This window comes from Enoplosus armatus, chromosome 8 (assembly GCF_043641665.1).
Source record: "Enoplosus armatus isolate fEnoArm2 chromosome 8, fEnoArm2.hap1, whole genome shotgun sequence".
Classification (NCBI taxonomy): domain Eukaryota; kingdom Metazoa; phylum Chordata; class Actinopteri; order Centrarchiformes; family Enoplosidae; genus Enoplosus; species Enoplosus armatus.
In genome coordinates, this window is record NC_092187.1 from 13,808,722 (window position 1) to 13,825,216 (window position 16,495).

Consider the following 16,495-nt stretch of genomic DNA (forward strand, 5'->3'; position numbering starts at 1 on the left):
CTTCTTCTTCTTGTCAGCGTCAGTTTGTTGTCTTACACACTGAAAATTCGAGTATAATCATAATAATGGGAGTGCTCTTCTCTCTCCTCGTGTCAACCAATGTAGTGCAGTCTCATCCGCAGATGAGAAATGAAACAACACTTTACAATTTAAATAAATCTCTTTAAACAGCTTCTTTTTTGTTTTTGTTTTGTTTTTTTACAGTTGCATTTAAAGTTCCAACGACGCATTCGTCCATTTATTCATCAGTTGTCCATCTCCCTGTCCTCCGGTAGTCCTCTTCCTGGACTTCTGTTTGGCCACACAGAGCCAAACTTACGCTTAGATGTCCACTTCTCAAAGTGCACTTGTCAAGCTACTTCCCAAAGTCCAACCAAGTATTCGTTTTTGGTAGATAAAAGTGTACCCCCCCCCCCCCCCCCCCCAAAAAAGAAAGAAAATTATGTGAGTATATGATGTTGTTGTAATAATACTGGATACGTGAAGGCTCAGTTAATGTAAAAATGTGTCTTTAAAGCATCATGAAAGCAGCAAACCATTTTTAGCCCAGAACCACACGCTAGAAAAAAAGGCCTTCTGGACTGAATCTTTGATAAAAGCCCAATCCACCCAAACCCCAAAATGTTCACTGGTTTCACCGTTCATCATCTGATCCCAGTAGTTCAGTCACAGGGCCATTCACAAATAGGGGCTAATGGGTATTAATTCATATTGATGGGTACTGAATTCTAGTGCTTTCACAGAGACAGGTAGAAAAGCCATGCAATGATGAACCAAGGTGGGGGGCAGGGGAGGGCGGAGACACAGAGCACTTTCAGACAAACTTTCCCAGAATGCCATGTTCCACAGGAAGTCCTGTAAAGGGGAAAGGGTGGGGTTTGCATTACAGGGGGGTAGAGGGGTGTGTCCTCAGGTCTGGTCCAACCACTCGGCTCGTTTGGGGGCTTTGCAGGTGTGTATGTCCACAGCTTCCTCGCAGTCCTTACACTCCACGGCGCAGCACCATTTGAACTTGCACTCGCACTTGGTGATTTGCTTGACTCTTGTGGTGTCGTAGCCCCGCCCACAGCACATGACCTCACAGCCATCTGTGCCGCGTGACGTCTTATTGCAGACCCGCCCAGCCGTGCCCAGGGAGCCTGCACAAGAGTACAAAAGACTTAGCTAATGAAAGCTAAAAGTTAACCAATGCTAATTTCTCTGGTCTTTTATGGTTTACTTCTCTGCCAGTTCTTCTACTGAAAAAAACATCTCTATAGAGAGCCAACTAGAACTGAAATGATCACATGATCAGCCGATTAGTTGATCAAATAAATAGCAATCCTGTGGGAATTTTGCTGAAACTGAATACATTTGGGTTTGGACTATTGCCCGGACAAAACAAGTAATTTCAAGGTGTTAACTTAATTAATTTGTGACGGACATTTTTAACCATTTTCTGACATTTTATAGACAAAACAATCAAGAAAACAATCGGCAGGCTTACAATCCTTAGTCGCAGCTCTAGTTTCAATATCATATTGAGGCTAGCTGCTCTTCCACTAGCCTCTGTAACTCAATGCAATCTCTAACTGAGGGTTACTTTTATTGTTTTTTCTGAAAAACATGTTCCTGGGTTTCTATCATATTCTAAGATAAATGAGTATCTACTACAGCACTTGCGATTAGCATTTGAACCCTTCGTGATTTTGATAAAGTTAAACAACAATTAATTTGTTAGCATGCAAAACTGCAGCTCCCATGAAATTTGTCCAGTGTGGAAGTGAGCTTATTATGTGCCATTGTAACTTTATCTTCTTGATATACATCCACGCTCTCTTCTAATTTGATATTTTTTGAAAAACGGCTACACCATTTTGATCCCTCCCTGTCCATTTTCATAGCCCACCATGCGACTTGTGACGTTTATGCTGCATATACGCGATGTTGACAGAATGGAAAGAATAAGAATACTTCCCTTTTAGTCTGAGTATTCAGGCATTATACCAAGAGTGTATAGTGACACCATTAAAATAGATTAAATTAGCTACTGTTGCTGTGTTACTTATACTTAACAAACAAAACCAGATACAAATAAACTATGTATAGACCCCTTTAATTTAGCCAAATTGATTCTATTAGTGTTAATATTGGATTTTGTTTTGTAACAGTCTGTGACAGCCTCGCTTGTGGGAAACGGCGTTCATTAGGCATTATGCTGTTCTTTTTTCCAAATTCACCATTGCTGTCGACACAAATGGAGTGAAATTCAGGATATACTGTAAACAACCTTCAGTAATGTTTTCAAATGAGCTTTTCGTACTTCTGAAACAGAACCCGACGTTGTAGTTTCACTTTAGCTCTCTATTTGGTGCGATATTTGATCTGCAGTAGCACGCTAGTCACCGTTGTTGAGTGTATCGGGAGTGTTTAGCAGTCTGGCTATTACCTAATGCAGTGGCATATTGTCTGTGTCTTATGTGAATGTCATCCCCACAGAGATTAGTGCTGGTGTTTCGTGTGAGAAGCTCCCTGTTTGAACTACCTATCACAACAAGCTGCCCATAGAACAACAGACCCACACACACAACTATGCAGTGTTGGTAGAGTGGCCTATAGTTACACTGCCTTTCCCAAGCCACTGCTCCCTTTGAAGCTATGTGTGTGTGTTTGTGTGTGTGTGTGAGAGGGTTAAATGGACAGTGGAGCGTGACAGACAGACAGGCTCTCACACTCTGAGGCCCACTCTGCCCTCCAGCTATGCTTAGTTCAGACAGACAGAGAGGGAGAGACTGTGACAGACAGAAAGAAGTGATTTTCTTTTTTTCTTTTTTTTTAAATTAGCCGCTTGTGTCCTTAGGCTGTGGATTCCACTGAGAAGGTGAGAAAGGGGGGAGGATGGACGAAGGGACGAAAAGAGAGGCAGACAAAGGGAGCAAGGAGGAGGAAGAACTGGACTTCTGAGTGATGGAGGTGTTGATGTCGAATATCGTAAAAAGTTTGTCAGACAGTTTTTCATCCTTCAACCAGCCAATCAGAAACAGCCGTACCTGATTAGGCTTATTGTGTAAAGGTTGATCAACACATTCTCTGACCATGGGGTTGTGTATATGTGTGTGTATTGACAGAGACTGATAGAGGTCAGGTGGTCACAGAACGACCATGTCCCCAGGGTACAAGGATATTAGCTTCCACAGACATCACACGGGAGGCCTGCTGTGTTATCTGACTACCATTACACACACACACTGACATTCACCACACACAAACACACTAGTCATGCATGAACATATACACAACATACACATAACACCCCTAAAACATAACACCGTCGGGGCAATCCATCAGCATCCATGAGAAACTGCCTCTCTGCGTCTTTCAGTCCAGTCCACCACCATCTTCTTCTTCTTACCTGCTGATTTGTCTTGCAGGCAGTAATCTGGAGAGTTCTCAAAGTAGACCAGGTCGTTCTTGGTGGCCTTCCTGAAGGCTTTGTTAGCCACCGCGAAGCCTGTCCCATCCTGATTCATCGTCACCTCTATGGCCCCATTGTATTTCCTCCTCAGGTAGTCACCGGTCTTCCTGAAGTCTGACATAGCCATCCAACATGTCCGCAGCGTGCAAGAGCCGCTCACACCGTGACATTTACACTCCAGCTTCATGAATCGCTTCACTGCCTGAACACATAGAGAGAAGTGGAGATTGTCTGTATGTTGTTTTAGCCATTGTGAAATTTGGTTTTACATGTTTTAGCGCTAAGGCAGGAACGTTTCTTAAAGCGTTTGTTTTAACAATGAAACTTAATCTCTCACTTAATGTGCCTCTAGTAGTATCTAGTCTCGCAGATCATTTTTGGTTTAATTTACCGAGGTTTCAAGATCGATATCAACATATAAGATTTCTGCCTCTATTTCAATACAAGTGGAGGTGAAAGGATTTTGGTTTGAGGTGGTCATAGCAACGAAAAATTACATTAGAAATTCACAAGAAAAAGTCCCTATCAAAACTGTTGTGAAGTCACAGTGAAGTCTCTGGATTGTTATGGATTCTGGAAAGATGGTGTTGAATCCTCTAAATGTATTTTATAACGCTGTGAGCTCCACAAACAAAACTTTTTTCAATTTACAATTTACACTCTACACATATATCAGAAAATCATATATGTAAGGAAAAACACATGTTAATGTAAGGTGTAAAGGCACTAGGGCTGTCACTTTTACAAAAATCAAGTTCAAACTAATTCAAATGCAACCCACCTAGTTCATCCTAAAATACATTGTGGCTGCGGTCACACCAGATTTTTTCTATGAGGAACGGGGCGAGATGTATTCGCTGCAGGTTGTAGATTGACCCCGCCTCGCTTGCTTTATTAAATCAGACTGAACGCTGACCCACAAAATGACGAAGCTCTCCAACGTCCAGCCAGTTTAATATTGAACTTGTGGAATGCTGTTAATAGCCTGTTAGCCATGCTAGCACCCATAGTTTATGCTTACAACTCTGCCCAGGCTTTTTTCCTGTCCTGCCTGCTTTTTGCACGTCAGCACGTAATTCACTTTCTGTTAATTCATGGTGCCTCCTCTGCCTCACTTGAGTGACAAGTTAATGTTTCAAGGCAGGTGCGTTTTACAAAGTCAGTAAACACACAAACAGTGCATTTTAGGAACACCCCCTGTTGGAGTACAAGACACGGCTAAAATGAAGAGATGATTACAGATCAAATATTTATTCTCTTCCTACATTTGAATGGTAGTTTGAATTTCAAATAAAAAGCGACGGCCCTAATATGCACTCACAATGCAAAATGCTGTCGGATTGGCCAGACCTCATCTGAAGGTGAGATCTTGAGATTGGATCCCGGCAAGGTGTGAACGTGGTCTGAACAGTTTGGCTACGTTGTTAAAGTGGAGATGAAATGCATAATTCCCTTTTAACCCTTTTAGATCACATCCCCGTTATATTGTGCACCTATCTAACACTATATGCCAAAACAAAATACAAAAAATCTATTTCTTTGTATTCTTATATCAAAATCCAATCATGTTTTCTTCCTGTAAAACAACATGTGCTTACAAAAGCTTGAACCAACCAATTTCAACCAATAATATCATGACAGCCAACCATCAACCAATCTTCAACTTTTAGGGGTGCAGAGCTAAGGGCCTGCTTTTCAACGTTCAAATCAAATTCCTACCAACGTTACGCCCCGCCTGCCTATCCTGTTTCCCTTGGAAATACATCACGATATGGACGTTGGATACTCTCAAAATGCTGTTTCATCTCGACTTAAAGAAAAAATCCTTCCAACAAGTTGATAGTTCACCTAAATCTTCCACTAGTTCGCCTGCTCCACCTTCCTGATTTGTATATAGAGATTCAATCATAGTGGAATGGAATCGAGATAACGAGAATACTTATTAATACCAAGTGTAAAAGGAAAGGGCCATGATCGTTATCCACATAACGTTACCAGAAACAGATACATGTTAAAGGTTGGTCCAAGATGCAGATATATCAAGACTTGGGTAAATAAAACAAAAATCTGCATAGCTAGATACACCACTAGATGTAAGTGAGAAAATGTTTTTTTGTTATTTGGGTAAATTGACACTGCTGTAATCACTTACTGTTCTGCCACAGCGGTTGTTATGTAGGTTCATGAGTGCCCGTGCATCTCGGACAGTCCTCTCTTTGGCATCTATGAAGGCTTTGGCAAACTTTATCCCATAGTTGATGTTATCACTACAGCCGCCCCAGTCAAACTCCCCTCTCTCGTCGCTCGCCCGTCCACGCTTGTGCGGGTCGCAGTTACACGTCTTCAGCTCCCCCTGGCTGCAGGCACGAGTGAGCGCATACACCACTCCTGCTGAGGAGATGGCGTAGACGAAGGCTGCTTCACGACTGCCTGAGAAAGAGAGACAGAGAAGAGAAAGGATAAAAGGAAACAGAGAGGTTAGACTGACTATAATATCTGTTACTGAATACAGAAATTGCAGTTACTCATCTCATGTAATACAGTAGATTCTCTAAGACCTAAAAACTGTGCAGCCCACATGTTCACATGCATAGACAAATACACATAATGCCATGACCGGGCCTGGGCGTGAGCCATCAGGATGTGAAGGTGCAGCTGACGGGGGCATATCAGGCCTGATGTGGAGTATAGGACAGCTCTGTTTAAATATTATCATGGAAATAATCCTAGCTGCGGGGCTCTCCTCTGCTCACATAAATTGTTTAAATACAGACACAGTGATACCCCATTAATCAGCGCCAGGGTGATGTCATGACAGCATTTTCTACCATTGCTGTGCTTTTCTGGTCTCCTTAGTTCCTTAGAATATGACTCATCTATTGTTAGGCCAGGGGCGCATAGAGAATTAGATATAGTGTTTGGTCACAGTTGCTTTTTGCAGCGTCCGTGGGAATGAATGCCTCAAAAAACAACAAGGCAGCAAGAAGCAGAAGAACTTGTCCATCTTTAGTCGTTTGGTCAACCTAACAGACATATGTGGTTTTCATATGTAACAATAATCACAACTATGCTGTGTTGTTATTAACGTTATATTGCCAGTAGCGGAGAACAGCCTGCTGCAGCGTTAGCACAGGCGAAAACCATTGTTATCCAAAATGCCCAAAAAGTTGTCTGGGAGTGCTTCAGAGTGAGTTGATCAGCTGGTCCAGTTTGTTAGTGCTGAAGTTTGATGCACCACACCATTAATATAAGCTAGTCTCTGGGTGATGGGGAACACTAAGTAAAATATCCACAAACTAGTTTCTTTTCATCATGCAAAGTGAATTATGAAGTTAATGAATCCAAAATGGGCCCACACGCTTGCCTTTTTGACTCTAGCATGTGCCTGCTGTACATCGTCCTGTTGCTGCACTGTGCTCTTGCAGTTGAGTTCCACTTTTTTCATAACTTTATTAACAATGTACAAAAGAAAGGTTTTTGGCATTTGTGAATTGATTCTGAATCATAGATTTTTTTTTTTACTTGAACACAAGAAACATCAACATCTAATAAAAATCTTATCTTGGATAAATAAATAATTAAATAAAAATTTCAATGAAATGTGCTAAGAACATTCATGTTCTCCAGATGATAAACTTTCTATTTTGGACCCTACTTGCTTTCCTTTAACACAGCCCTCAGGTTGAAATGTCAACTCTGCATACACAATATCTCATTGTGCAATGGGCAGATTGTACTTTTCTAAGAAGATTCAGCTCCCAAGAGGATAAACCATTGTTTTAGACTGTGTCCACAAAGGATGCTTTTCAGCTGCATTTTTCAGTCATCCGTCTCACACGCGCACATGCTTTCACCACGCAGTGAGTCTGTGTAAACAGACTTTTAATCTTGTTTTATATCAGGTTGGCTCGCAGTTGCATGTTAGCAGAAGGTGCATACAGTATAGTACATTTGTTTCTTGTGTCTGGTTCTTGATCTGTCTCTGTTTCTAACCATCAGACACATAATTCTTTGTAAGATGTAGTATTTAAAAGCTGTAGTAAACTATTCCATAATCTGGAGGCTATGATAATTAACAGTGCTTTACATTTATGAATTCAGTTTTAAATTTAAAACACTGTCCTGCAAAGTAACACATAAATACATGAGTGAAGCAGTATTTCTTAATAGAAGGATTAAGTTTCATGAAATTAAATTCTCAAGTACCAGCACTTCAAAATAACACAATTGATTATAAATGACTGAGTGTGGGACACTTTTGTATCTGAAAAAAATAATGATACACGTTCACTCTGCTAACCTATCTGAACCGGCCTGGGCCAGAAGAGCTTGTGTAATCCAACCTGCTAACTCTGTATTTACTGGAATGTCCCGTTCCATCCGTGGGGTGAGGAGAAGGGGGCAGTGGGTGCTGCTGAGGGGGTGTATGTGGAGGAGGATGGAGGAGGGCAATGCTGGTCATCATTCAAACCTGCGCTGTTTGTCTGACAGAGAATATCTCTCTAAATATTTACATCTACATTACTGTTTATTCCTTTCCACACACACACGCAGCCTGTATCTCCATATCTGCTGCTATTTTCCATGCATCGTTGGCCCCCACACATGCTTTGGGTGGCTGGAAGAGGGACAGTAACAAGCCAAGGAGAGTCAGTGACGTCAGATACGAAGTCTGCGGAGACAAGCATCTTGAATCCAGATACACTACAATGGACTGCTGTGAATGAAGCATTTCCCATTGTGGCTGGAGGAAGCCAAATCCACAATCATAACCCCTAAGATGTAGCACCATAGAGTCACTCTTTTTACTAGTTGCACTGCATGCAACAGTGACTTACCGGTGCATCACTGCATCCATGTTCTGCATTCAGTGTGCAGTAGTAATGATGTATACCGGCTACTGCAGTATGTTTCATGCAAAATAACCAGCTGACTTCAAGACACCAATGTGTCACCAATCAGGTGTTTTTACTGAAGAGTCCCTGTCCACCTGTTACTTCATAAATATTCATGATTCAGACTGTCTGCAGTTATAAAACCCTTCATAAGGAGGAATTATACATGCACTGACGACAAAGATAGTTGGACAATATGTATGCTAACATACATTATTGTATAGGCATGAATCTGTTACAAAGCGGAGAGGCCTGGCAGGAGTGGAAAAACAAAATGACGACAAGCCCACATCTCAAAGCCCCGTGTGTTTATTGACGAGACATAAGGCATTACAACAGTCCATTAGCGACTATAAACACGGAGCACCAGCATACGTGAGTATGAGAAGGACAGATCGGAGAAAGAACAGAGCGACGTGAGAAGGATAGAGAGGAGAAGGGAGAGATAAGGCAGTAAAAGTGAGGGAGACGGTTGAGAATGAGGAGTGAGATAGTAGCAGATGGGGCCTTTGGCCACACAGTCAGTGACCAGACAGGCACACATAGACACACACATGGACTTACTCCTTAGCAAGACACGTCCAAACACGGTGTGGTCGCGGTCCAGTGTGCTGCAGTTCCAGCGATGGTGTCTGAACTGGTGCTGGCACTCTCTGATCCACTCCTTGGTGCCCTCACCGATGGCCTGCATGATGTCCGGGTGGCGCTGGCAGAGTTGCCGCTGCTTGTTCACCAAGCCTGGGATGTTGTCGCAGATCACACGGGCCCCCAGCGCACCAATGTACCTGGAGATGCAAATAAACACAAGAAATTTCTAGGCGGTTTGGAACTGAATCTAACTTGGGTCATTTAGAATAATTAATAGGAAGTGCAGCAGTGATTGATGGTATACTGAAATTGATTAGTACACATAGGTGCCCTCATATGGTAGGTGTATACACATGTGGATACACACACACTCAAAGATGGTGAGTGGCATGAAGAAGAGCTGCAGCAACAGTCCTCTGTGAGTCAGAGTTCACTACACTTCACAGTGTAAGGTTTGCGAGAAGGAGGGGAGTGGAAACCATTTACTCCGCACTCCAAATAAATAAGCACTTAACCTTTCCCCACAAGACCTGCGTGTGTATGTGTGTTTAAATGTTTCCCAACGGGATAGTTGAAATCATGTCGTCACAAATCAGAGCACGAAGTCTGGGGCCTCCAATAACCCCAGAGGCCCCATTTATTCACTTTGCTCCTCTTCTGCCTGTTCGCTCTCATTCTCATCTCACTCACAGTTCTCATTTCTCCCTCCCCTAATAAAACAGACCCTACAGCATCCCGTCAGGATAAATGTTGCGTTGAGCTTGCCCAAAAATAAACTCTAAACCTAATCGTGACGTGCTCCCTGTGTGTGTGTGTGTGTGTGTGTGTGTGTGTGTGTGTGTGTGTGTGTGAGTGAAGCTCGGTGACTGCAGGGGCTTCGGCGGGTCAGCGAGGGGAGGTCAGGGACCGTGTAGCTGTGTGGTCATGTTTTACGAGGACGGAGACTGGAGGCTCTCCACTCCCCAGAGTACAAGAACAGAGTGCTCATCAAAGGAAAGAGCCAGAGCAGCAATTCACACTTAATTTTCTCTCTCTCTTACTCTCTGAGAGTGAGGAGGACTTGTGGATTTTATAGGATAATAAATCATTATCCACAGGTCTAAAATAACATGCTGTAAAGCCCTGCGACTCCACTGTGAATCACAGAAGAAAGACAAGTGGGAGACAAATAGGGAAGGTTTGTATTGATTTCTGATGACGCAGCCACCACTCCTCCGTTGGCCTCTTGCTGCCCTGACATCTTCTCAAGCAACAGAAAACACTAAAAAAACACTGAACTTTTTCTCTAGCTTCATCAGTAAGAAATCATTTAACTTTATTCTGGGCATTTCCTGATACATTTGCTAAAAGATGCAGTAAATATAGGCGACTTAATGCTCATAAGAATCAGTTTACTTTTTTTTATGGCTCAAAATGGAACAAACAACCTGGAACAGAAATGCACACTAATTGTTGACTGTTTCATCTTGTCAAAAACTTGGAAACTGTGGGCGTTCTTTATATTTCACAAGAAAATGTATCAGGATTATAAAATGCATTCATTGGGATGTCTTTGTACTACATTATACATTTCCCCCACATTTTTCAAACGGCTGGAACATCCCACTGTCGTTTTTGCAACCCCCTCTGGGGTCCCAGATCTGTCGATATCATCACTTACTGAACACCCACAGAAATGTGATAAACAGTTAAATACTGTATCTCCTACACTAAATTCCCCTCAAAGTCAATAATGCCCAGCTAAAGCCTCTACGCACAGTCTTCCCACTACTCCCCATAACTGCTTTTAATCTACACAAACTATTAGACATTCCATCACCCCCATACCCGCCCACACACAGACACTTCTCCTATAAACACACTCACACACATGGACACTTTCACGTATGTTATTGCGCAGATATTTTTTCACCCCTCACCTATGCTCTAGATGGCTGGTTTTTGGGTATTTTAGTGAAGTGGAAGTGTGTGTGTGTGTGTGTGTGTGTGTGTGTGTGTGTGTGTGTGTGTGTGGGGTACCTGATGAATTAATGACTGCTCTGCCTTGTCGAATACAGGCTCCAGCTGAGCTGAACACGCGCTCAGCCAACAGCGCCGGCATAAATTACATTTATCGCTCTATTATTATTGCTCAATATGGCAGGCCAACAAACTGACACGAGGAAAATGCGCTTTAGAAACAAAATCTTTAAGATGCTTGAATCTACTTCACGAACTCATAATTTAGGTTATTTTTATTATTAATGCTCCATCGTGTTTTCTTTCAGGAGCAAATCATTTTGACTTAAATTAAATGATGATAGAAAAACACATTTGGAGTTTTTCTTTGCAGTCACGTCCCCATAAAAATTACAAGGCAGTGCACTCATTCGTGTCAAATAATACCCTATGAAACTCTTTCTAATGAACACCCAGTGCCTTTAGATTATTTGCAGCAAAAACATACACAAATAAGAGCAAGAGTGATGAAGTTTAAAATGTTTGCCAGCGACGACATTGATGAGAAAAGCACCGTCGGCCATACAGCGAGTCCGCGATAATAAATCCACTGATACAAACCCTCAGCCCTCATAATGGCCTTGTCTGTCTGTCTGCTGCTGGAAAACTCCGAATTAATTGGAACGGGTTTTTGCTTTTGCTTTTTTGGAAAAGGGGGTTATTAAAATGGTCCTCATAAGTTAAATTCGTTGGCAGTTTGAATCCCTGAAGTTTCTAACGAAAGACCCAAAGCTCGGCAGAAGTCCCAGCTCCGTTTCAAATGATTAAGATCAGTGATGAATGTTCAGATTGTGTGGCATTTTCTTACTTTCCTTTTACAGTTAGACTCTTGATTTAATTGAGATAATTATTATTATTATTATTTAATTATTATTATTATTATTATTATTATTTACGTAATTGTTTCTTGCAAAAGGAAATATACAAATGCAGCTCCCATACATCTTGTGGGCAGGCAGGTAGCCCCAGTAGGTGTGATGGATGCAGACAGTACTCACCACCATGAAGAGTCCACCCGAGGCGTCACCAGCAGCAGCAGCAACAGACACGCACAGTAAATCCTCGAACTGGCACCGGGGTTTTGGCATGAAGACCGGGATGATGGGAGTCTGGCTCCGGGCGAACCACAGCTTCGAATCCGGGCTGCCCGGAGGCTCAGAATCCTGTTTAAACCCAGCATGGCTCTGCGCTTTTTTCAACCACCAAAACCCCCGCCCCCCCACCCCCTAAAAAATTGATTTCAGAAGAAAATGCCCAACTTTAACAGACACGGTTTGGTGTGAAGTAGGTTAGGCACCCATTCAGGAGGTGGGCCTCATTATCCAGCGTGTGGCTCCATGTTGCGCGACTGTCAGGAGTTTGAGGAGCGCGTTTTCGGTGCCATGTGCGCACCAGACTCTCCACTGAGCACTTCTGGCGGCCGACAGGAGGTTTACCTTCTCGAGACGTGCAACAAGTGTCGGCTGTTTCTGCTGTCCAGTCAGCTCCACGAACACCTATCCTTGTTTTTGGTTTTTTTGCTTAGTTCAGAGGCAGAAATAGGATCCGAATCGCAGCTGGAGTCAAAAGTTGGCAAAAGCGAGACTCGCTGTCCGCTGTGTGATTCTGTGCTGGGTCGGATGCTCGCGCCGGACCTCTCCTTTATCAGTGCGCTGTGGACACAGTCAGAGTTGAGAGAGAGAGAGAGAGAGAGAGAGAGAGAGATGAGGGAGGGGGGCTCGCTGCTGACAGCTCCCCTCGCCCATTGGGCAGATGCAGGGGTTACAGAGTTTGACTAGGAAGGAGATATTAAAGAGGGATGGATGGAGAGAGGTGCGTTCCTGTGTGTGTGTGTGTGTGTGTGTTGGTGCTGGGGTGAGGGGTGATGATGCTGCTGAGGTCGAGACGGTCCTAATGTGAGGAGTTCATCTGTAACCACAGACAGAAATTATTGTAACCATTGATGGCGCCTTCATTTTACAACGCAGTAAAACAGGGTAATTAAATCACGAGAAAAATGTGGTTTTTCATATTGTAAAGGATTTTTTGACAAAGAGTGTTTTCCATTATTAATGTAAAATGCTGCAAAATGTAATCATTTAGATGTAGAAACATAATGAGAGAGTGAATGCCCTACAGTGTCAATATGTTGGAAATGCTAATGTTACAGGTAGAGTATAGTGGATGTGGTATTCACACAGATATCATTTTATCTAACATCCATTTTTATTGTCCACTATTAATAATTAGAATCAACACTATCATATTCACTGAATATGTATATGATTGTACTTCTTTTACTCCTCACGCTGTTCCTCACAAGCACCTTTCACATGTTACATAGACCTTAATGTTCAACCTGCCCGGGGACTACGGATAAAAATAAGTATTTTCTCTAAATCTGGGACACTTACCATCATAATGATAAAGAAGTAAATAATGTAAGTAAATCTGTGACAGTGTTTAAGTTAAGTTAATAAAGTTAATAAATATTTATTTAAATATTTGTCATGCCTGCAACCATGCACCACCCAAAGCACAGCAGAAATGAAAGTCAGAAAAAAGCAGGGAATGTGGGACTGAGAGAGCAGAGCCAAAATCGTCCAGTGGAACAGCACTATGGCTTAAATATGAACCACATGTTTAAGGAAGAGAGTGCTGAGACAGCGCTCAAATAAAGCATGCACACACACACACACACACACACACACACACACACACACACACTCACACACACAGTAAATCGTCCCTGGAGAGCGACCATCCTTACCTTTCTTCCCATGTGTGTGTGTGTGTGTGTGCATCTTCAGGTAGTTTTCAGGCTTGGCAGCGAGCTGTCATCCATCATCAAACCTGATTTTTCTTTTTGTCCTTGAATGGCTCCTGACAGATTAAAAGTGACTTTTTGAGGTAAGACCTTACACAAACTTGAAAAACGACTGCTTGACTGTGTTTACAGAGACCACTTCACACAGTTTTTATCAGCGTAGCGACTTGAACTACTCCGGGGAGTTTGTGATATTGGATTAAGAATACCACAGTTGATTCAGCTGACCCAGTAATACTAACAAACGTGTAAACAAATCAGGAAAATCCCTGTCGGAATTGAAACTATTAGAATTAGCTATCGCTGTCGCAAACTGCCATTTCATCAAAAGCTTGAGAAAACAGTCCTAGTGTTTATGCCAAAGCTGCTGTTAAAGCTAAGCTCCTTTTTAGAGACATTTGTATTTGTGCTTAGAGCTCGACAGGCAGGCTGCAGTCAGAATGGGACACACACACACTTTTAAACAGTTTCAGAGACAGGCGCATGCACAAACACACAGACTGAGAGTGGGTACAGGTTTGTGAGGGGCCGCGAAGTGAGGCAAAGAAGCTAAGCTCTGGCGAATATTTGTGCGCTGCAGCTTAGCTCACAATTTTCTGCTAAATCAAAAGGAATTAGGGAAGCACAAACACGGCTGAGTTATGCTCTCTCTCATGGGGCCGGAGCTGGAACAGACTTTCTCTCCCTCTCTTTCTCTTTCTCTCTCCCAGCCTGTGAACTTGACCCCAGCTTTCTCCTCATAAACAATAACAGAGTCAAGCGCCTTCTTTGTCAGTTGGAGGAAAAGTTTGCCCTGATGAACGAGGTCCAATCTGGCAACCCTCTCCTCAGAGGAAAAGTACTGACGGCGGTGGCTATGTTTAAACGCTGCACTGGGGTGAGGGAAGGATAAAGGTGAGATTTACAGAGGCAGTAGTTTTGGACTAATCCAACTGATTTCTGTGTTGATACATTATAATCACTCAGGATTATTTCTGAAAGGAAAGTTGCAGGCAAAAAAGGGAATGGGCTGAATCAACCAAGAGCAAGCCAGAGGCATGCACTGAAGGTGGAAGAGTTGGACTAATAGCCCAGTAATGTGTCCCCTGTGGGCTGTCACCAGTCAGGCAGTCCAGGGATGAGCTCAGCATGTATTCCCATCCCCTGGCGGGCTGGAGCAGGGAGGACAGCCAGTCGTCAGACCTGGCCGAGTTCCCATTCTGATGGGACACACAGGGGCAAACTCAACACTGGGCAGGTTGGAGGAAATATGAACAAGGGACAGGTGGAAGAAGGACAAAGACAAGAAGGAGATCAAGTTAGGGAAAGATGTGTTACTGATAGAGGGTGTACTGATTGTAAAGCCCCTTGAAGCAAATTTCTGATTTGTGATATTGGGCTATATAGATGAAGTTGACTACCACTTGACTTGACTAACACCTCATAGTAATAACAACTGCTCCAGCCTAAACAGAAATATATCTCATTTGTCATTGCCTTACAAAACGACCCATATGTGTGTCTTCTGATCTGGTTCCCGTCAGGAGGACAACATTTGCTAGGGCCTTCCAATACAGTTACCACATCTATGGTTAAGGCTGCTTTCAGACCAATTTAAGGTTTAGAAAAACGCAGCCCTCTCATTCATTTGAATGGAGCCAGTCCGGCAGCTCGGGGATGCCATTGCTGGGGCTCCGGCAATAAAAACAAAAAAAAAAGGGGGTTGTCCGGCGAAAAGGTTGAACCAGGCGCAACTTGATCGACAACACGATGTGATCCGGCAAGGCGCTGCATTGGACAATCACATCCAAGCAAGCACACATTCCTGGTAGATTACTTTGTAAGGTGAACACTGTATTTCTGCTGTTTACCTCAAGATCGTTACTACGAAAGATAACATAGTTAGCCACCTTTCCAGAGTTGTAAAATCCTGTATGTGAGTGTTATAGCCCCCCAGTGCTGTTTTGAATCAGGACTGTTTTCGGTCCCTGCCTAGTTGAGGCAGTTAAAATGACTTGGTTAAGATCAAGTGAAGATCAGGGTCATGGTCGAAAGAAACCAGGGTTGACTGCTGTTTGGAGACGGGGTGAGAGCAGCGCACCCCAGTGTAAAAATTGGACGCTCTGTACACCCAGCCATCCACCCCAACCTCCTCCTTACGAGGTTTTGCACTTTGACGTTATGCTTCTTTCACCTTTGCTTCTCAGAGACAACTGTCATTACTCGCATGGCCAGAAGAAGTTGCTTGTAAACACAGCTCGTCGTAAGTGTTTGACCAATGCTGTCATTTTTCTGACACGGACGGTATCCATTATAAATATTTCATTTTGACTCTTGCAGGATGACTTATTGTAGATGGATTTAATCCTGTCATAATTTCTGCGTGTTAAGTAGTCGTGAGGATAAAAGAACCAGGCCTGAGTGGCTGTTCAGATAATAATCAGCTGAAAATCCAGTAGCATTATCTATAAAGCTAATGAAAGGTCAAAATACAACACAGGCCCTAAAAATACACCGCCCTCCAGGGACAGACAAGCCACAATTTGTGTGTGGGCACATGCATGCGTGCAAGCCAGAGAACCAGATCTGTGATCATTTATTGTCCTGTAAATTTAGATCTGCCGACAGAGATGAACTGCCTTGAACAAACACAGCAGCGCTGGAACTCCAGAGGCTTCCGAAGCGTTTGGCTGGTTCTCAGAGAAGGTGTCGGGGGCCTGTTGTCAACCACTTTCCCCTGGTACAAAGGGTGCAACAAAAGGCATGTACATTGAG

At 43.0% G+C, this 16,495-nt stretch overlaps 1 protein-coding gene across 1 annotated transcript; it reads right to left on the bottom strand.

The window, feature by feature from the left end:
- Positions 1-909: 909 nt before the first annotated feature.
- LOC139289072 (protein Wnt-2b-A) lies at positions 910-12,115 on the bottom strand. The gene is made up of 5 exons (XM_070910576.1): positions 11,934-12,115; positions 8,914-9,134; positions 5,607-5,884; positions 3,392-3,656; positions 910-1,139 (listed from the first exon to the last, which is right to left on the bottom strand). The coding sequence occupies exons 1-5, from the start codon at positions 12,113-12,115 to the stop codon at positions 910-912; spliced, it is 1,176 nt and encodes a 391-aa protein (XP_070766677.1).
- Positions 12,116-16,495: the final 4,380 nt, after the last annotated feature.